General features: G+C 34.4%; 1 protein-coding gene across 4 annotated transcripts in view; it reads right to left on the bottom strand.

Annotated features, from left to right (window-relative positions):
* spop (speckle type BTB/POZ protein) overlaps nt 1-16601 on the bottom strand; it is a 136674-nt gene that overhangs the window by 22634 nt on the left and 97439 nt on the right. For all 4 annotated transcript variants that reach the window (XM_068215324.2, XM_073934226.1, XM_073934224.1 and 1 more), the window contains 1 exon segment: nt 12889-13016. In XM_068215324.2, the coding sequence (XP_068071425.1) occupies nt 12889-13016 (128 nt within the window).

Genomic DNA, 16601 nt, shown 5'->3' on the forward strand with positions numbered 1-16601 from the left:
ATGTTTTTGAAAATGTCAATTATTTTAATGATATAATAAAATAAAAAATCCACTAATAAAACAAGAGTTTAATGCCAAATACATTAGTCAAGCTGGACTAGCCTTTGTACTTAGGGGCTGATTTTTTCTGCTTCGTCACCTATTTTTTAAGTTGTATTAATATTTGTAATTAATAAGTTGTATTAATAAGTTGTATTAGTATTTGTTGACAGTATGTACATATTTTATAAATCTGATTTATTTACAACATTTAATGGAAAAATTTCATTTCAGTTAACTTTTTTTTTTTTTAGCTCAACAATCAAACAAACAAGGCATTCCCAACCCTTTATCATTTTCCCTCTGGCGAGCCAAATCAAAAGATACAAAGGGCCAACCTCAATGTCAAAGAGAGAGCAATATTGTACCTTTTCAAATATTTCAATGTCGCTACTTATCGAAATATTACATTTTAAAACACTGCATGCCACAAATAATGAATGACCATTTCAATATGAACTGTCTGTAAACAACTCAAGAAAACTGAATTACTGCATAATTCTGTTCAAGCTCAATATATCATAATAATCAATTAGTATTTTGTCTCAATGTTTAGAGGCACAACATGAGATAAAATCATGGATTATGAGCCAACAGGAGTGAAAGTGACACAAAAGGAGAACTGAGAACGACACTGAGATGGAGGAGAGCGAGTATGACACACAGGAAGAGGGTAAAAGAGCAGCACAAACAGGAAATTAAATGTCAAGGACCCTTGTATGTTCTTAATGGAGGAGCAGACTTTGCCCTGAAGGAAAACAGGGAAGACAGCAGACGAGAAGGAAAGGGATAAACAAGGATAGAGTACAAGCAGGATGAGGACAGGTTGGGGGAGCCAAACCTGTTATTTTTTTCTGCTTAGATTTTCTGCTGTATATTAACTAAAACTAACAAGTTGTTAAGGGCATCGCAACAAATAAATATTTGACTAAAAACACTGCAAAAACAGCACAACAACAGATGCAACAACCAAAAACCACATGCTATATATATTTATATATATATATATATATATTTATATATATATATATATATATATATATATATATATATATATATATATATATATATATATATATATATATATATATATATATAGGGCCGATAGACGATGCCATCGTCGATGGCAAATAGACAATTCGATGCTGAGCCAGCATCGCCAATCCCCACCCTGCCCCCGTTGCAAACCCACTCGCACAAAAACACACTCAGGCCCCATTTACACTAATACGTCTTAGTGTTAAATTGGCATTTTAAAACGAAAATGATTCACATCCACACCGTGTTTTACCTAGCATTTAAATACAGCCCACCGTCCTCTGAAAACGCACATCACGTGACCACACACACACAGACACAGCCACACACACACACAGCCACACACTGTCATGCGCTCCTCTGACCTCCAGGCAGAGAGCAGTGCACGTTGGACAGTTTATCAAGGATGTACCGCTGGATCGTGTCTCACTATAGTTGTTAAACGTGATATTCAGACATCCCATGTCTCCCATAGTCTCTATGCATTTGCGGGACTTATAATGCCCGCAAACGAGTGATAATCTCCCGCAAATCACCATCTCCCTCCTAATACTCAAATAAGTCGAGCACCCTTCTCACTCCGGAACCCTCCTCAACCCCCATTTGTTTTACTTTGGCTAGAATAAAAGCAGGTTAAATTAAAAAAATTAAAAAATAAACATTTCAAGGTCAATATTATTAGCCTCCTTAAACAATAATTTTTCGATTGTCTACAGAACAAACCATTGCCTAATTACCGTAACTTGCCTAATTAACTTAGTTAAGCCTTTAAATTGCACTTTAAGCTGAATACTATTATACTGCAAAATATCTAGTAAAATATTATGTACTGGCATCATGACAAAGATAAAAGTTATTTTATCATTAAAGGGTTCTGTATGTAAGTTTGACACCCAGTAATTGAACTATTGCACTCCTGGTTCAAAACAAGGGCAAGTGCGGGTTGCCAGATTGACGACACCAACAGGAGTGAGCCTGACTATTGAGCCTAAAGGTCCATTTAAGTCCTGTTCAAAATAAAAGCAACGGCATACGATAGAGGGAATATTCTCCATGTTTCCGTGTTTTTGTTCAAACGAACACCTGAAATTTATATTTTGGAAACGACTTTTATTTCACACAGGTGAACAACAAAAAAATGACAATGATGCCCTCAGTTAGACCTCATGTGCTTCATTCAGTGTTAAATGCTAATAATATGGGTGTGAATGCCATTTTACGTGACATTTTTTGCCATACTACTGAAAACAGCAGAAGATAGTAAATTAAATAAACCACTCGTCACCTTAGAATTATAGGGTTCTATCACACATTTTTGTCAAAACTGTTACTCACATATTCTTATTAAATGACAACTTATTTACATTATGGGATGCTTTTTAATAAGTTCTTTACATTTTAAGACTTTATTTTAAAAACAAATGTTACACACATACTGTTTGCTAAGGAACACAAAAACTTTAAAGTTTGTTATCTCAAAATCATTCAGAACGCAAATAGAACCTTATAATTCCAAGATGACGCAATTTAAGCATATCAGTGACTCAGAATGTACATTTAATAATGTTAAAGAGGTTTAATTTGTATTAATAAGATTAAAAATCTTATCTTTTTGTTGCAGTGCAGTGAATGGCTTTATCTAAATTAGTGATTCGTCTAGTAAAAACAAACAAATTGCTCGTCACTGTGCATCTCGTCACGTATCATGTTGTTAGTACACGGATGTAACCTGCTCACTCAATGTTTACATTTGCACCTTATGTGGAACTCTGAATCTGAGTCTCTTTTTGGAGCTGCTTTCAGTAGCAGACGCATACTTTGAGAGCCTTTCTGACTGAATGAATGAAATGAGCTGTTTTCCACCAAGGCAACCAGGGGTGCTGAAATATAATTAGATTAACTGGCAGTGGGCGGGTTAAATAAAAACAAAAACAGACATTCCGGCACATAACGCTCATTTTTAAAGCAGAAAATCTGACTTCAGCATTGGTTTTCAGATAAACAAGAATGTTCACTTAGCATGTTTCTTAAATATGTGCAAACATAATATAGCATTTTATGCTTTAGAAGAGTCCAAAACTTACATACAGCATCTTTAAAACTATTATGTTTAGAAATGGGTTTAAAAAAAATCTTTCCAAAAATATACAAGGGGGCTTAATAATTGACAAGGGCTAATAATTCTGACTTCAACTGTACATATACAAATAAGAAATATATTAAAACAAAAGTGAGTGCATTTATATAAAAAATAAATAAATAAATAAATAAATAAATATATATATATATATATATATATATATATATATATATATATATATATATATATATATATATATAAATATATATATATAAATATATAAATATGAAAAAAAAAATATATATATATATAAATATATATATATATATATATATATATATAAATATATAAATATGAAAAAAAAAAAATATATATATATATATATATATATATATATATATATATATATATATATATATATATATATATATATAGATAGATAAAAATATATATATAAATATATATATATATATTTATATATATATATATATATATATATATTTATTTATCTATCTATCTATATATTTATTTATCTATCTATCTATCTATCTATCTATATATATATATATATATATATATATATATATATATATATATATATATATATATATATATATATATATATATATATAAAATATATAGAATTAAATAGAATAAAAAACATGCAGGCAGGCAAGCTTGTAAATATGCAAGTAATTGCGTTAAATCACAAACACAAGAAGGCAGATGGAGGAGCCAAAATGTTTTATTTTTTGTTTGTTTAGTTTTTTTGCCAAATTACAGAACCGCTTAATACAGATGGTAGCTCAGACGCACTGGCGGAAATGTTCACATTTTACAACAGGGTGATTAATGAATCAGTCACAATAATTTCTGCATTTCACATTAACATAAAACAAGAGTGGAGAAGCCTCGTGATTATATCGCAACATTGCGATCTACATCATACTACATGGCTCAAACTTCTTTATTTTTCCATCGGTAATAAACCCGTGAGGAAAATGAATGGGAGTTTACCCAAGGCTGCTGAATAAGTCACTGGCGTCTGGTGTCAATTTGTATGTTTACAAACACAAGACTCTATCTGGCGCCTCAGAAATAGGACGGATCACTACTTTAAAGTCAAGCACATCACTTTAATGAGCAGTGTGAGATGGGCACTAGAGCAGCTCTGTGCTGTCTGGACTCGAGTATGAGTGAACTGTTTACTGAGAGCGTAAATCTAAACACAGAAACTAATGAGGGAGGAGGGCGGAAACTAGTGTGCGTACACTACACTTTGGCTGAATTTGATTAATGAACCTGCAAGACACACACACACATGGTTAAACCCAAGTGTGGACATTCATCACTCACTCATTAGTGGCATGTAAAGCAGCAAGAGGAAGAGATGAGGATGGGGGGGGGGGGGGGGGGGGATAGAAGAAACAATACTTCCAGGTGACTTCCTGCATCTATAAATAAACACCTCAGGACAGTGGCAGTCTTGACTATTAGCGCAGCACCAGCTTCATGCTAATGAGCTTGTCTGGGTCATAATGAATTCATTGATTAATCAAACCAAGCGGTGAGTAATTTACACATGCTTTAATTAGAGAATTACCACACGGTATCCTCTCACTTCGACTGTTAATAACAAACACACCTCTACTGCACGCCAACAGAATTTACAACTACTGGACACTACAAGTACATGTTGTACAGAAATGGCTTTGTGTTGGTATACATTTGAAGTGGATCAAAACCTTTCATCAAAGTTGTCCTTAAACTATTGAACACCCGTTTTTGCCTTAGGACAATTTTGAAAAAACTTTTGATCCACTTCAAATGTCGACTACTGTGTGCGTGTTAAAATAAGGGAAACTAAATGCAACCCTACTATTTGAGCTCTCAGTAATAAACAAGATTTCATATAGCTTTGACTATTACCGTGGTATTTAAATAAATATACACTCACTGGCCACTTTATTAGGTACAGCTGACTAGTACCGGATTAGACCCCCTTTGCCTTCAGAACTGCCCTAATCCTTCATGGCATAGATTCAACAAAGTACTGGAAATATTCTTTAGAGATTTTGGTCCATATTGACATGATAGCATCACAGTTGCTGCAGATCATAATGTGAATCTCCCATTCCACAACATTCCAAAGGTCATCTATTGGAGTGAATCTGGTGACTGTGGAGGCCATTTGAGTAGTGAACTCATTTTCATGTTATTTTCATGTTCAAGAAACCAGTCTGAGATGATTTGCGCTATATGACATGGTGCGTTTTCCTGCTGGAAGTAGCCATCGAGAAGATGAGTACACTGTGGTCATTAAAGAATGGACATGGTCAGCAACAATACTCAGGTAGACTGTGGTGTTGACACAATGCTCAATTGGTACTAATGGGCCCAAAGTGTGCCAAGAAAATATCCCTCACACCATTACACTACCACCAGGCTAAACCACTGATACAAGACACGAGGGATCCATGCTTTCTGTTGATGCAAATTCTGACCCTACCATCTGAATGTTGCAGCAGATATCGAGACTCATCAGACCAGGCAACGTTTTTCCAATCTTATATTGTCCAATTTTGGTGAGCCTGTGCAAATTGTAGCCTAAGTTTCCTGTTCTTAGCTGACAGTTGTGGCACCCGGTTGCCACCCGAGTGGCTCAATGTTCGTGTCATGCTTTTAGAAATGCTCTTCTGCATACCTTGGTTGTAACGAGTGGTTATTTGAGTTACTGTTGCTTTTCTATCAGCTGGAACCAGTCTGGCCACTCTCCTCTGACCTCCGGCATCAACAAGGCATTTGCACTCACAGAACTGACCATTGTATTTAAAACCTTGAGATGGTTGTGCGTGAAAATCTCAGTAGATCAGCTGTTTCTGAAACACTCATACCAGCCTGTTTGGCACCAACAACTGTCACGTTCATTTCCTTAAATCACATTTCTTCCCATTTCAGATGCTCGGTTTAAACTGCAGCAGATCGTCTTGACCATGTCTACATGCCTAATTGCATTGAGTTACTGCCATGTGATTGGCTGATTAGAAAATTGTGTTAGCGAGAAGCTGGACAGATGTACCTAATAAATTGAGTGTACATTGTGGCTGTACTTTATCCCCCTACGCAAAAGTTTTAAATCCAACACTGGAACATTAAAGTGATTATTTCCATGTTTGTCCTAACCATCCACAATGGGGAAACACAAAGCGTCTTTTTTTATAAGCATTTTTTTTTATTTTTGCGGTGTCGCAGCTGAACAACAACTAACTACTATGACAATGATCACCTCAGGTACTGATTATGTGCTTTATTCAGTTTTAAATGTTAATCATTTAATGTGAACTTTTTTTGTCATAGTATTTGAGCTCTCTGTAATAAACTAAATTTGATACAGCTTTGACTATCTTTATAACTGTGCTGTTTAAATAAATATATATTGTGGCTGTACTTTATTTTATGTTGTCCATGTTACAGTGTAACTGTACATACAACATAACTTTTGCAACTGTTCAATACAGAACATACTAATGAACTACATTTACATTGTTGTTAGAGTTAATATGAGGGATAGGTTTAGAGTTAAAGGGATTGTTAACATAAATAAGAATATTTCAAATACCTTGACATAGCTGACGCTGTTCTGGGCATTTATACTGCAATTTAAGAATTACTAAGGCAATATTACTTCCGAATCACTAGTAGACAGTGGGGTTTCTATGTTCCATTGTGTAGAGTTTTTTTTTTTTTTTTTTTAACTGGTGTTTTGAGTTTGTCAAAAATGCTAGCGATGCTACTCTAGAAACAGTTCAGACTCAAAATCATCAAAAATGCCGAGAAAAAAATAACTTTAATCATAAAATCAATAAAACTAAATAATCCATCCACTTAAACATATTTTTGCCCCGCCCACACTCCTTATCGGTATTATGCCAACCAATGACAGATCTTGCACTCTGCTCGTCACAAAATGTATTTACATGTTCTGGTTTTTAGAGAAGTGCTCCAAAGAGTACGGAGAAGGCTATGAGAAAATACCAGACCTAACATGTGCAATTAACATAGAAGTATACATTTTAGTTGAATTTAACACAACGACCCGACCACATGCAACCTGACATTAGAACACGATAAAACCTTCTTTCCCATGTTAAAATTAGTTTTTGTCCTAAACATCCACGATGGTGATAAACAAAGCTTCCATTTTATGAAAGATTTTTATGTTTGCGACAACAGCAAACTATGACAATGATAACCTCAGGTACTGATTGTGTGTTTTATTCATTATTAAATGTTAACAGCGCGAGTTTGAATACCATTTAATGTGACCTTTTTTGTCATACTGAAATCAACAGAGTATAGTTTACCTCAGAACATGAAAATAAAATAACTAGCAACCAGTTTAAGCATGAAGATCGGAACTGCTAAATCAGCGCACAAACACAAAATCAGTCACTCAGCATGTCCTTTTAAAAACAAAAATGATGTCTAATGTTTATTAATTAGATTATAATCCTGCCCTAATCGATTGTCTCTGGAAACTTGTCGCATCACATGTTAAGACATGGTGTAATTATGCCAAATTTATTGTAATTACAAAAGTATGTGGATGGAACATGTGCAACAACGGTATCTAATAAATTGTGTTACCTACTTTAAATAAATAAATTAAAAATATAACAAAATAAAATATAACAAAAAATAAAATAATAAAATTTAAAAAATAAAAGAAAAAAGCAAAGAAAAATCAATGCTCTGCATCCAGTTCTCATTTTGGTGCAATTCTCTAACACAGAACGCTAATAAAAGATAATACAAAATTCATACTTTCATTCCTGCATGTTAAATATAACACACTTATAACATCCTCTACCACATAAGTATCAGAAGGACAACTGTGTATCCACAGTTTTATTCATTGAATCCAGAAGAAAGAGACAGAGAGGTGCTGGATTTATTTGTGAGCATCTGCGCTTTTTGTGTGTGTGTGAGTTTATACAGTCTTTCCATCTCAGACTACACATACGCTTTTACACGCATCATTTCCACTCAAGCTGTTCAAGTCTGGTCCTGACCGCCAACCTCCCTTTTTCTCCTTCACCTGATCTTATTCCTGCTTTTCCCTCCTCCTGACACCAGCATCTGCCTCTCTTCTCACAGAACTGTTTGCAATTATGTATGCGTGCGAGCAGACCCGTCTGCAGAGATCTACCGACCTCATACATCCTTGAAAAGGGATTCCTTGCTTCAACACCCTTTGTAGAGATGCAAGCTCAACACAGAGGTCAAAACTGTGTTTTCGGTTGTTCCTCAAAAAATCATAACATAACAGTTTTTTACATATGAAGTGTGAATGTTTGCATGGAAACATTAAATGTGAAATACTAAAGCAATTACATAATCTTTCACATTCATTAGGGTAACATGCTTTAGCACTTCTACCTCTCTCTGTCTCTCATCGCCTCTGAGCTGTGTGTGATGAGGGTGAAGAGGAATAAAGCAGATGCTGCAGGTACAAAACTTTCACTTAAAGTGACAGTTCACTTAATGGAAATCCTGTCAATTTGCACACTATCCATTCATCCCAGATCTGCACAGATTATTCTAAGATCTGTGTGTGTGTGTGGTATATTGCACTTTCAAAATGCAACTAAAACAGAAATACTCAAACATAACTTAATTAGATTCGTTTATTATGTCTTGAAGCATATCTAAAGTGCTATTAAACTATGGTTATAAACCACCAGGGGCCACCTCTTGCTCTTAAAAGTGAGTCTGTTCTGTGGTTTCATTTTATTTAGCATCAAAACACCTTGAAATAAATATAAAAACAGTGGGATTCCCTTTCCTTTTCATTAAAGGTGCCGTCGTCCCTCCTATGTAATCCTCAAAACAGTCATATAGACGTTGTTTTCCTTACATATTATGTATGTGTAATTTGGAGTGAAAGCCTGAGTTTTGGGTGCATGTTTAAACAGATAAATACAAATAATGAATAATAATAACAACAACATCTAAAGATGTCATTCTTGAAGGTTTTATTTATTTATTTATTTATTTTAAACTCAACTTATTTTGTCCTGAATGAGCATAAAGAGTTAGATGCATTATAATGTTAGATGTGAGCATTTTTAAAGTGGCCCCTCTGTTATTTAATGCGGTCAAAAAAAAAAATTTTATAAATGAGATTCATATATATATATATATATATATATATATATATATATATATATATATATATATATATATATATATATATATATATATATATATATATATATATATATCCACTACCGCACAAAAGTTGGGAGTTTTTTTTTCACGTTTTAAAGAAAATTATTCTTCAAAGTGGCATTTGTTTAAATGTAAAAAATAATAATAATTCATTGTTAAATATTCAATAAAATGTTAAATAACTGCTTTCTTAATGTATGTGGTTTCAAATAAAATTATTTCTCCAGTCATTATTGCTATTACCAATAAGAAGAAGAAGAAGAACAACAACAACAACAACAACAACAGGAATAAGAACAAGAACAAAAAGAAGAACAACAATAATAATAATTATTAATATTATTATTTTAAATATTTTTTTATATAATGATTTCTGAAGAATTATCTGACTCTGAAGACTGGAGTATTGAAGCTGAAAATGCATCATTAAAATCAATTAAATAAATTACAAAATTAAAAGTATAAACTACTTTTGAACAGTTATTTTATAGTGCAATAACATTTCACAATTTTACAATTTGTACTGTCTTTTTGATATAATAAATGCAGCTTTGGTAAGCAGGATAAGCTTATTTTAAAACATTTAAAAATCATACTGACCCCAAAACTTTTGACCAGTAGTCAGTCTATCTATCCATCTATCCATCTATCTATCTATCTATCTATCTATCTATCTATCTATCTATCTATCTATCTATCTATCTATCTATCTATCTATCTATCTATCTATCTATCTATCTATCCATCTATCCATCTATCTATCTATCTATATATATATATATATATATATATATATATATATATATATATATAAAATGAGCAGCAGATGTTGCAGCCGTAGTGGATCTGGAGATATCAGTGTGGCATATGGCTGCACTGAGTGAAAGATGGCTGCTGTCAGATGGAGAGAGAGAAAGTGTAGAGCTCATTTATTTACTATGAGCAATCTACCTGCAGGAGGATGGAGAGGTGGAGTGAGAGAGCGATGGAGAGGTGAGAAAGAAAAAGAAGGAGAAAGCAAAAGCAAGTGAAGGAGAGAGCAGACCTGAGAGCAAGAACCAAAATACAGATGAAAACAGAAGGAAAAGTTGAATCAAAGTCAACAAACAATTAGCTAAAACTGACACGTATATCAGTCTGATTTTCCTCAATCTTTAATATAAGGCAAAGCCTAAATTTGAACCTTCTTAAATCCCTCCATCACACTGGCCACAATGACAGCGAGTTCTCCACCTCTAATGGGACCCCTCTCCTCATTAAAAACATAGAGGGAGAAAAAGAGAGGAAGAGAGAATGAGAGAGAGAGAGAGAGAGGAAGGTATGCTCAGGCCCTTATTTAAGGAGCCAACACCTAAAAAAGAAACTGCAAAACAGAGGACAGAGAAATAGAGAGAAACACCTCAAATGTAGGCAAAAAATGAGAATGGAATTGTGGGAGGAAAACTGAGTTAAGAATGGTGCAAGAAGGAAGAAAAGAGGAGGAAAGTTCTGGAAATAATAATGAGAGAGGAAGCGAGAGCGGAGAGGAGGAGGTGGTGTTGGTGGAGGAGAAGGGGAAGAGTTTGTCCATCTTCATTAGGGATGTGAGAAACTGCATATTTTCAAGACTAGTCCACTAATTAGTCTGAAGGAAACCCTGTATAATTAAGCTGATTTCAGGTTCACCTGACCCCTATCAGACACATTTCTTTGGGAGTGTTTACACACAGCAAGTTAAAGTTTAAAAACAGCTTGTGGAATTTAAATGGCATCTCGAGACTTGTTTTTTTTTTTTTTTTTAAAGACCTAAACTGGTTTATGATACAATTTAAACTGAATATAATCTAAAAAGTGTTTAAAAGGTCACACTTTACAAAATGGGACAGAAGCTAATGTCAGTTCATAATGTATTTACTAACATGAACAGACAATGAACAATGCTTGTAAAGCATTTATTAATTCTTGTATTTAATTGTATCTTGTTTATAATGCATCATTAAAGTCAAATGCTGTGCTTGTTAGCATTAGTAAATGCACTGTGAGTTAACATGAACAAACAATTAACAACTGTATACTCATTATTGAATATTAACAAAATATCGTAATAAATGTATTGTTCGTTGTTTGTTAATCTTAGTAAATGCATTAACTACATGTCCCATGTTGTAAAGTGAAACCATTTAAACTGCTATCCACTACCTGACAAAAGTCTCGTCATCGATCCCAGTTGTAAGAGCAAAAAATAATAACTTGTCTTCTAGTTGATCATTTGAAAAAATTGGTAGAAGGTAGATTTTTCTGATGAGTCATCGGTCATCTGCATCCCAATCATCACAAATACTGCAGAAGACCTATTGGAACCTGCATGTGCCTATAATTCTCAAAGAAATCAGTCAAGTTTGGTGAAGGAAAACTCATGGTTTGGGGTTACATTTAGTATGTGAGCGTGCAAGAGATCTGCAGAGTGGATGGCCACATCAACAGCCTAAGGTATCAAGACATGTGTGCTGCCCACTACATTACAAACCACAGAAATTCTTCAGCAGGATAGCGCTCCTCATACTTCAGCCTCCACATCAAAGTTCCTGAAAGCAAAGGTGCTCCAGGATTGGCCAGCCCAGTCACCAGACATGAACACTATTGAGAATGTCTGGGGTAAGATGGAGAAGGAGGCGTTGACGATGAAACCAAAGAATCACTTTCTTTGCCATTGCAGATAACTTTATTAGTAAGTTATTTGAGTCGTTGCAGAGATGTATGGATGCAGTCCTCCAAGCTCATGGGGGTCATACACAATATTCATTCTTTTTCCACTACACCCTGACTTTATATTCTATCCTGGACATTATTTCTCTTAAATGGCAAGAGTTTGTCTAAGCAAAGTCAGACGTTACTGTCCTAATTAAATAATCAAAAATCAAGACATGATCATATTTAATTTTGGTAAAATAAGCTTAATCTAGAGGTCTTTGCCTTTCATATAAGCCACTTCTGATACCAAATAATAAACTAGAAGTCAAGTTAAAATTTGTTGTTCCTAAAACTTGGATAGGCGACAAGGCTTTTGTCAGGTAGTGTACTTAACTATTATAAATATATCATCTTAGGTCAAGTAAATATTTCTTTTTTTGCTTATTAACAAACTCTTAAAAATTATAATAATAATTATGGCTTATTACAACAACACTGATGAAAAGAAAAAGGAAAAAGAAATACAAACAGAATAAATGTTTCTTGGGAACACAACAGTACATTATAATTATAATGATTGCTGAAGGCTCATTTAACTCTGAAAACTAGAGTAATGGCTGCTCAAAATTGCACTTTTCAATAGAATAAATTACATTTTAAATCACTATAAACATCTTTAACTGATTTCATAATATTACTTTTTATAGTTTAATTAAATAAATGCAGTCTAATGAGACTCAAGATAAGGCTTACTGATCCCAAGCATTGAAAAGTAATGCATGTTAAACCGGTGATGGAAAGCACAGTAAATGATTGACCACATCACCTACCTCACAGAAGAGCGTTAACTTGTCATCAGGCAGCAGCCCATTGGCCTCATCTAGTAGAAAGTCTCGCCTTATGAACTTCTTGAAACCCCAGTCTTTCCCTTGCACGAAGCGATATGCCCGTTGGCTCTCTGCATAAAAAAAACAACAAATTAAGAACATTGGGCTGCAAATTAATTAGTTGAATACCAAAGATTAGCTTTGTTTCAGGACTTGTCACTAAATACAAATAAAACACACACACATACATATTATACACAGTAGAAGGAACTTTCATCACACCACCGAATATCCGCTAATTTAGTCAAGTATTAGAGTGAGGAAAAGCAATCTATGCAAGACTTATCACACATATCTCAGACTAATCTCAATCCAAATACTCCTTAAGAGGCTTTTCTGCCTATCTGGCGAGCTCTATAATCTTGCTCTCCATTCTGTGCCTGTTTATTCAGTGACTTTTCATCTCCTGCTATTAAACCTCTATGAACCTCCACATACATGCATTGGGTTTTCTGGCTACTATATCCAAACCTCTACTCTAGTCTTGACTGAAGATGTATCAGCAGGATCAAAGACGCCATCCATGTGATTAGAGTTGAAAATCAAGCACTGGCAGCGTAGACTAAAGAGATTGTCTTGCAGACATAAATTCATAGCAATAGAAAGACAATATGACGATCGCAAAAATTTTAATTTCATTAAAACTCTTTTCTTTATAGAATGTGATTTATAATAAAAAAAGATGACGCAGAAGAAGAGGAAGAACAGGAGGAAGAGAAATAAGAAGTAGATAGAGAAAGAAAGAATGGGATGAGAAAGAAGAACAAGAACAGAACAAAGAGGAAGGAAAAAGAGGAAGAAAAAGAGGAGGAAGACATAGAACAAGAATAACATTTGAAGACATTACAGAAAAATAGATGGACTTCCATCACCCTGTGTTAATGCATATTTTGAAGTTTTGCATGAGAAACAAGTAATGGAAACAACAAATGTAGTTGCAAACATGTTTTTAAAGCTTACATGAAGTGGTTTAAGGCTTGTGTGAAATAGACTTATTGTGAATAATGGGAGATTGAAACACATTTGTAGAATAAAAAGACATAGTGAATAGGGCTGAGCGGTTATTTGAAATTGTATCGAAATCACGACTTGAAAATGTGCGATTTCTAATTCGTCTTACCGCATGATTTGCCCACAGTAATATTTTTGAACCCATCATAACGCAGCGCACCTAAACAGAGCGTGAGAACAGGAGACTAGGCTTAATGACAAATAGCCAGCATAAACAAGAAGTTCAGCACAGGAGGACCTGGTGCCCAAAAAAGTCAACGTCTACGGCGCATCACTCCCAATATGGACACAAGCCAGGCGCCTTTATGGAAAATAATGAACTTGTGTGTGTAAAAGACGCGATATGTGAACGTACTATTACATGGAAGCGTCATAAAGAGGTCTGTGGTCTATGCATGGCAAAAAAAAAAAATCTGTGGACGCGTACAGACGTACACACAACTACTTCTGACGTGTGAACAAACAGAACATCGAAGTGTACTTGTGTTTGACGGCGTGCACACTCTACACACACACCTTTACTAGGTGATTTTTGTATTTTTTTTTTTGTCTGTTTTAGAGACATTAGAGGTCTTGGATAAAGATCTAAGTGTTTTCCTTTGGAAATATGTTTCTGATTCACACTTTAAAACTTCCGTGTGTCAAAATCATGATTAAAATCAAAATCGCAATATTGTTCAAGAAAATCATGATTTCACACAGCCTAATAGTGAATGTCCCACATGACCAATCAACTGTTTCCATTATGTTGCCATGTTTAAAGTTGGTTGCTAGGTTACCAATACCACAGTCAGTTGCTCTAACAACTTGATGGAAATTTATTTAGGATTTTATTTTTTTTTGCAAACTTAAAAAAATAAATAAAAAAAACATTGTATTGGCCAGCTATTCATAAACAAGTAGACAAATTTAGGCCTTAAGAACCAAGAAGAATGAGAAGAAAATGAAAAATGAGGCACAGTATAGCCGATACATAAGACGTCCAAGAAAGTGAAGCAGTAGGCAGTGGAAGAGAAGGCAATAAGGTAGCAAAGAACATCAAGAACAAGAATAAGAAGAAAAGAAACTACAAGAGAAAGGCAAACAAGTACAGAACAAGTAAGAGTGGAAAAGAAGGTGTTGACAAGGTGAAGCAGGCAAAGAGGTGGGCAAGGAAGAGGTTGGCAAAGAAGAACAACAACAAAGAAGAAGAGAAACTTTGAAAGTAAGAAAAAAACAAGAACAATGAGAAGTAAAGGAAAAAACTGGAAGAAAAAAGAAAAAGAAAATGAAGGAACAAAAAGGAAGGATGAAGAACAAAAAAGAAAGTGATGCCGATTCAAGACTGTCGGGAGAACCATAGTAGAGGATTTCTCCTTAGTCACACACAGAAGCCAGGACAAGAGAATGAGAAAAAAAGTAGGGAAGAGCAGAAAAAGAAGAAGAGATGAATAGATTCCTTTGTGCTTTTGTTGCATTGTGGGTATGCGTGACAAGCGCACTCTATCAAATGTGACATCCTCTCTTCCTAAACGTTACACTTGTTCTAGTGAAGCATTTTTCCTCTTTTCTGTGTCGGTCGAGCGCAACTGGGGGCTCAAGTCATTGCCGGTTAATCTGCCGCTGCTGTTTGTTTGTATGTGCGTGCAGGTGTTTTAACATGGTGTGAAATGGCTGTGTGTTCACAGTTCGACTTTGACAATCATACAGATACACACAATGGAGAAGGGCAACCAAAGACATGTCTATCAAAATGTAGAGGATACACAAAATAAAGAAATAGAGGGGAAATTAAAGTATATAATACAATTTACTGAAGTATGGGTCTAAGTTATTCCACTGCAGTATTGCTTCCAGGATAGCTCATGAGTTGTGATGTCTGGAATTGGACAGACAGGAGTGTTCACAGATGGCATGCTTTGATTCAGCAGCTCTGGAGAAGATGCTGATGGACCGGCGGGTAATTAACCCTCCCAGAATCAAGAACTCCGAGGTAAATCAAGTTACTCACCTATTAAATGCAAGAAGTGGAATTTCAAAAGATAATTTTTCAAACCCCACGCCATACTGACATGAACACACTTAAGGAGAAAGCAACTTCAGTCGAGTTTACACCTGGCACTCAAAATTAGACAAGGGAGACACAATCCCGTTTTATCCCTACTGTTTTAATATATCTATTTGGTTCATTTTCTATAGGTGGATGCATATATGATAATATTAGAAGTCATCTTAAAGACTATTATGAATGAAATTTAGGATAGATATATCGATGATGTTGTTGTTTTTTCATAGTCATAAATTATTGTATTATTGCATATATTTGTATTTGGACTAAAATAAAATATAAAAAAAAACTAAAACCATTATAAAGCACTGTTGAAGCATAAGAGGTAATTTGAACATAGATAAATGAAGACCACAATACTTTGTTAATTTTTTACACTTTAGGCCTATTTTTTTGTACTTAAGACCCCAAATCCTGTCCTTCAGTAACCTGTATTTAAATGTATCTTAAATGTACCGTGGTCCCTCATTAATCGCGGGAGTTATGTTCTAAAAATTGCCCGCAATAAGTAAAATCCACGAAGTAGTACACTTTATTTTTTACAGTTATCATAGATGTTTTAAGGATGTAAAACTCTTCAATACACTTTTTACACACT

Source organism: Danio rerio, chromosome 3 (genome assembly GCF_049306965.1).
Source record: "Danio rerio strain Tuebingen ecotype United States chromosome 3, GRCz12tu, whole genome shotgun sequence".
NCBI lineage: Eukaryota > Metazoa > Chordata > Actinopteri > Cypriniformes > Danionidae > Danio > Danio rerio.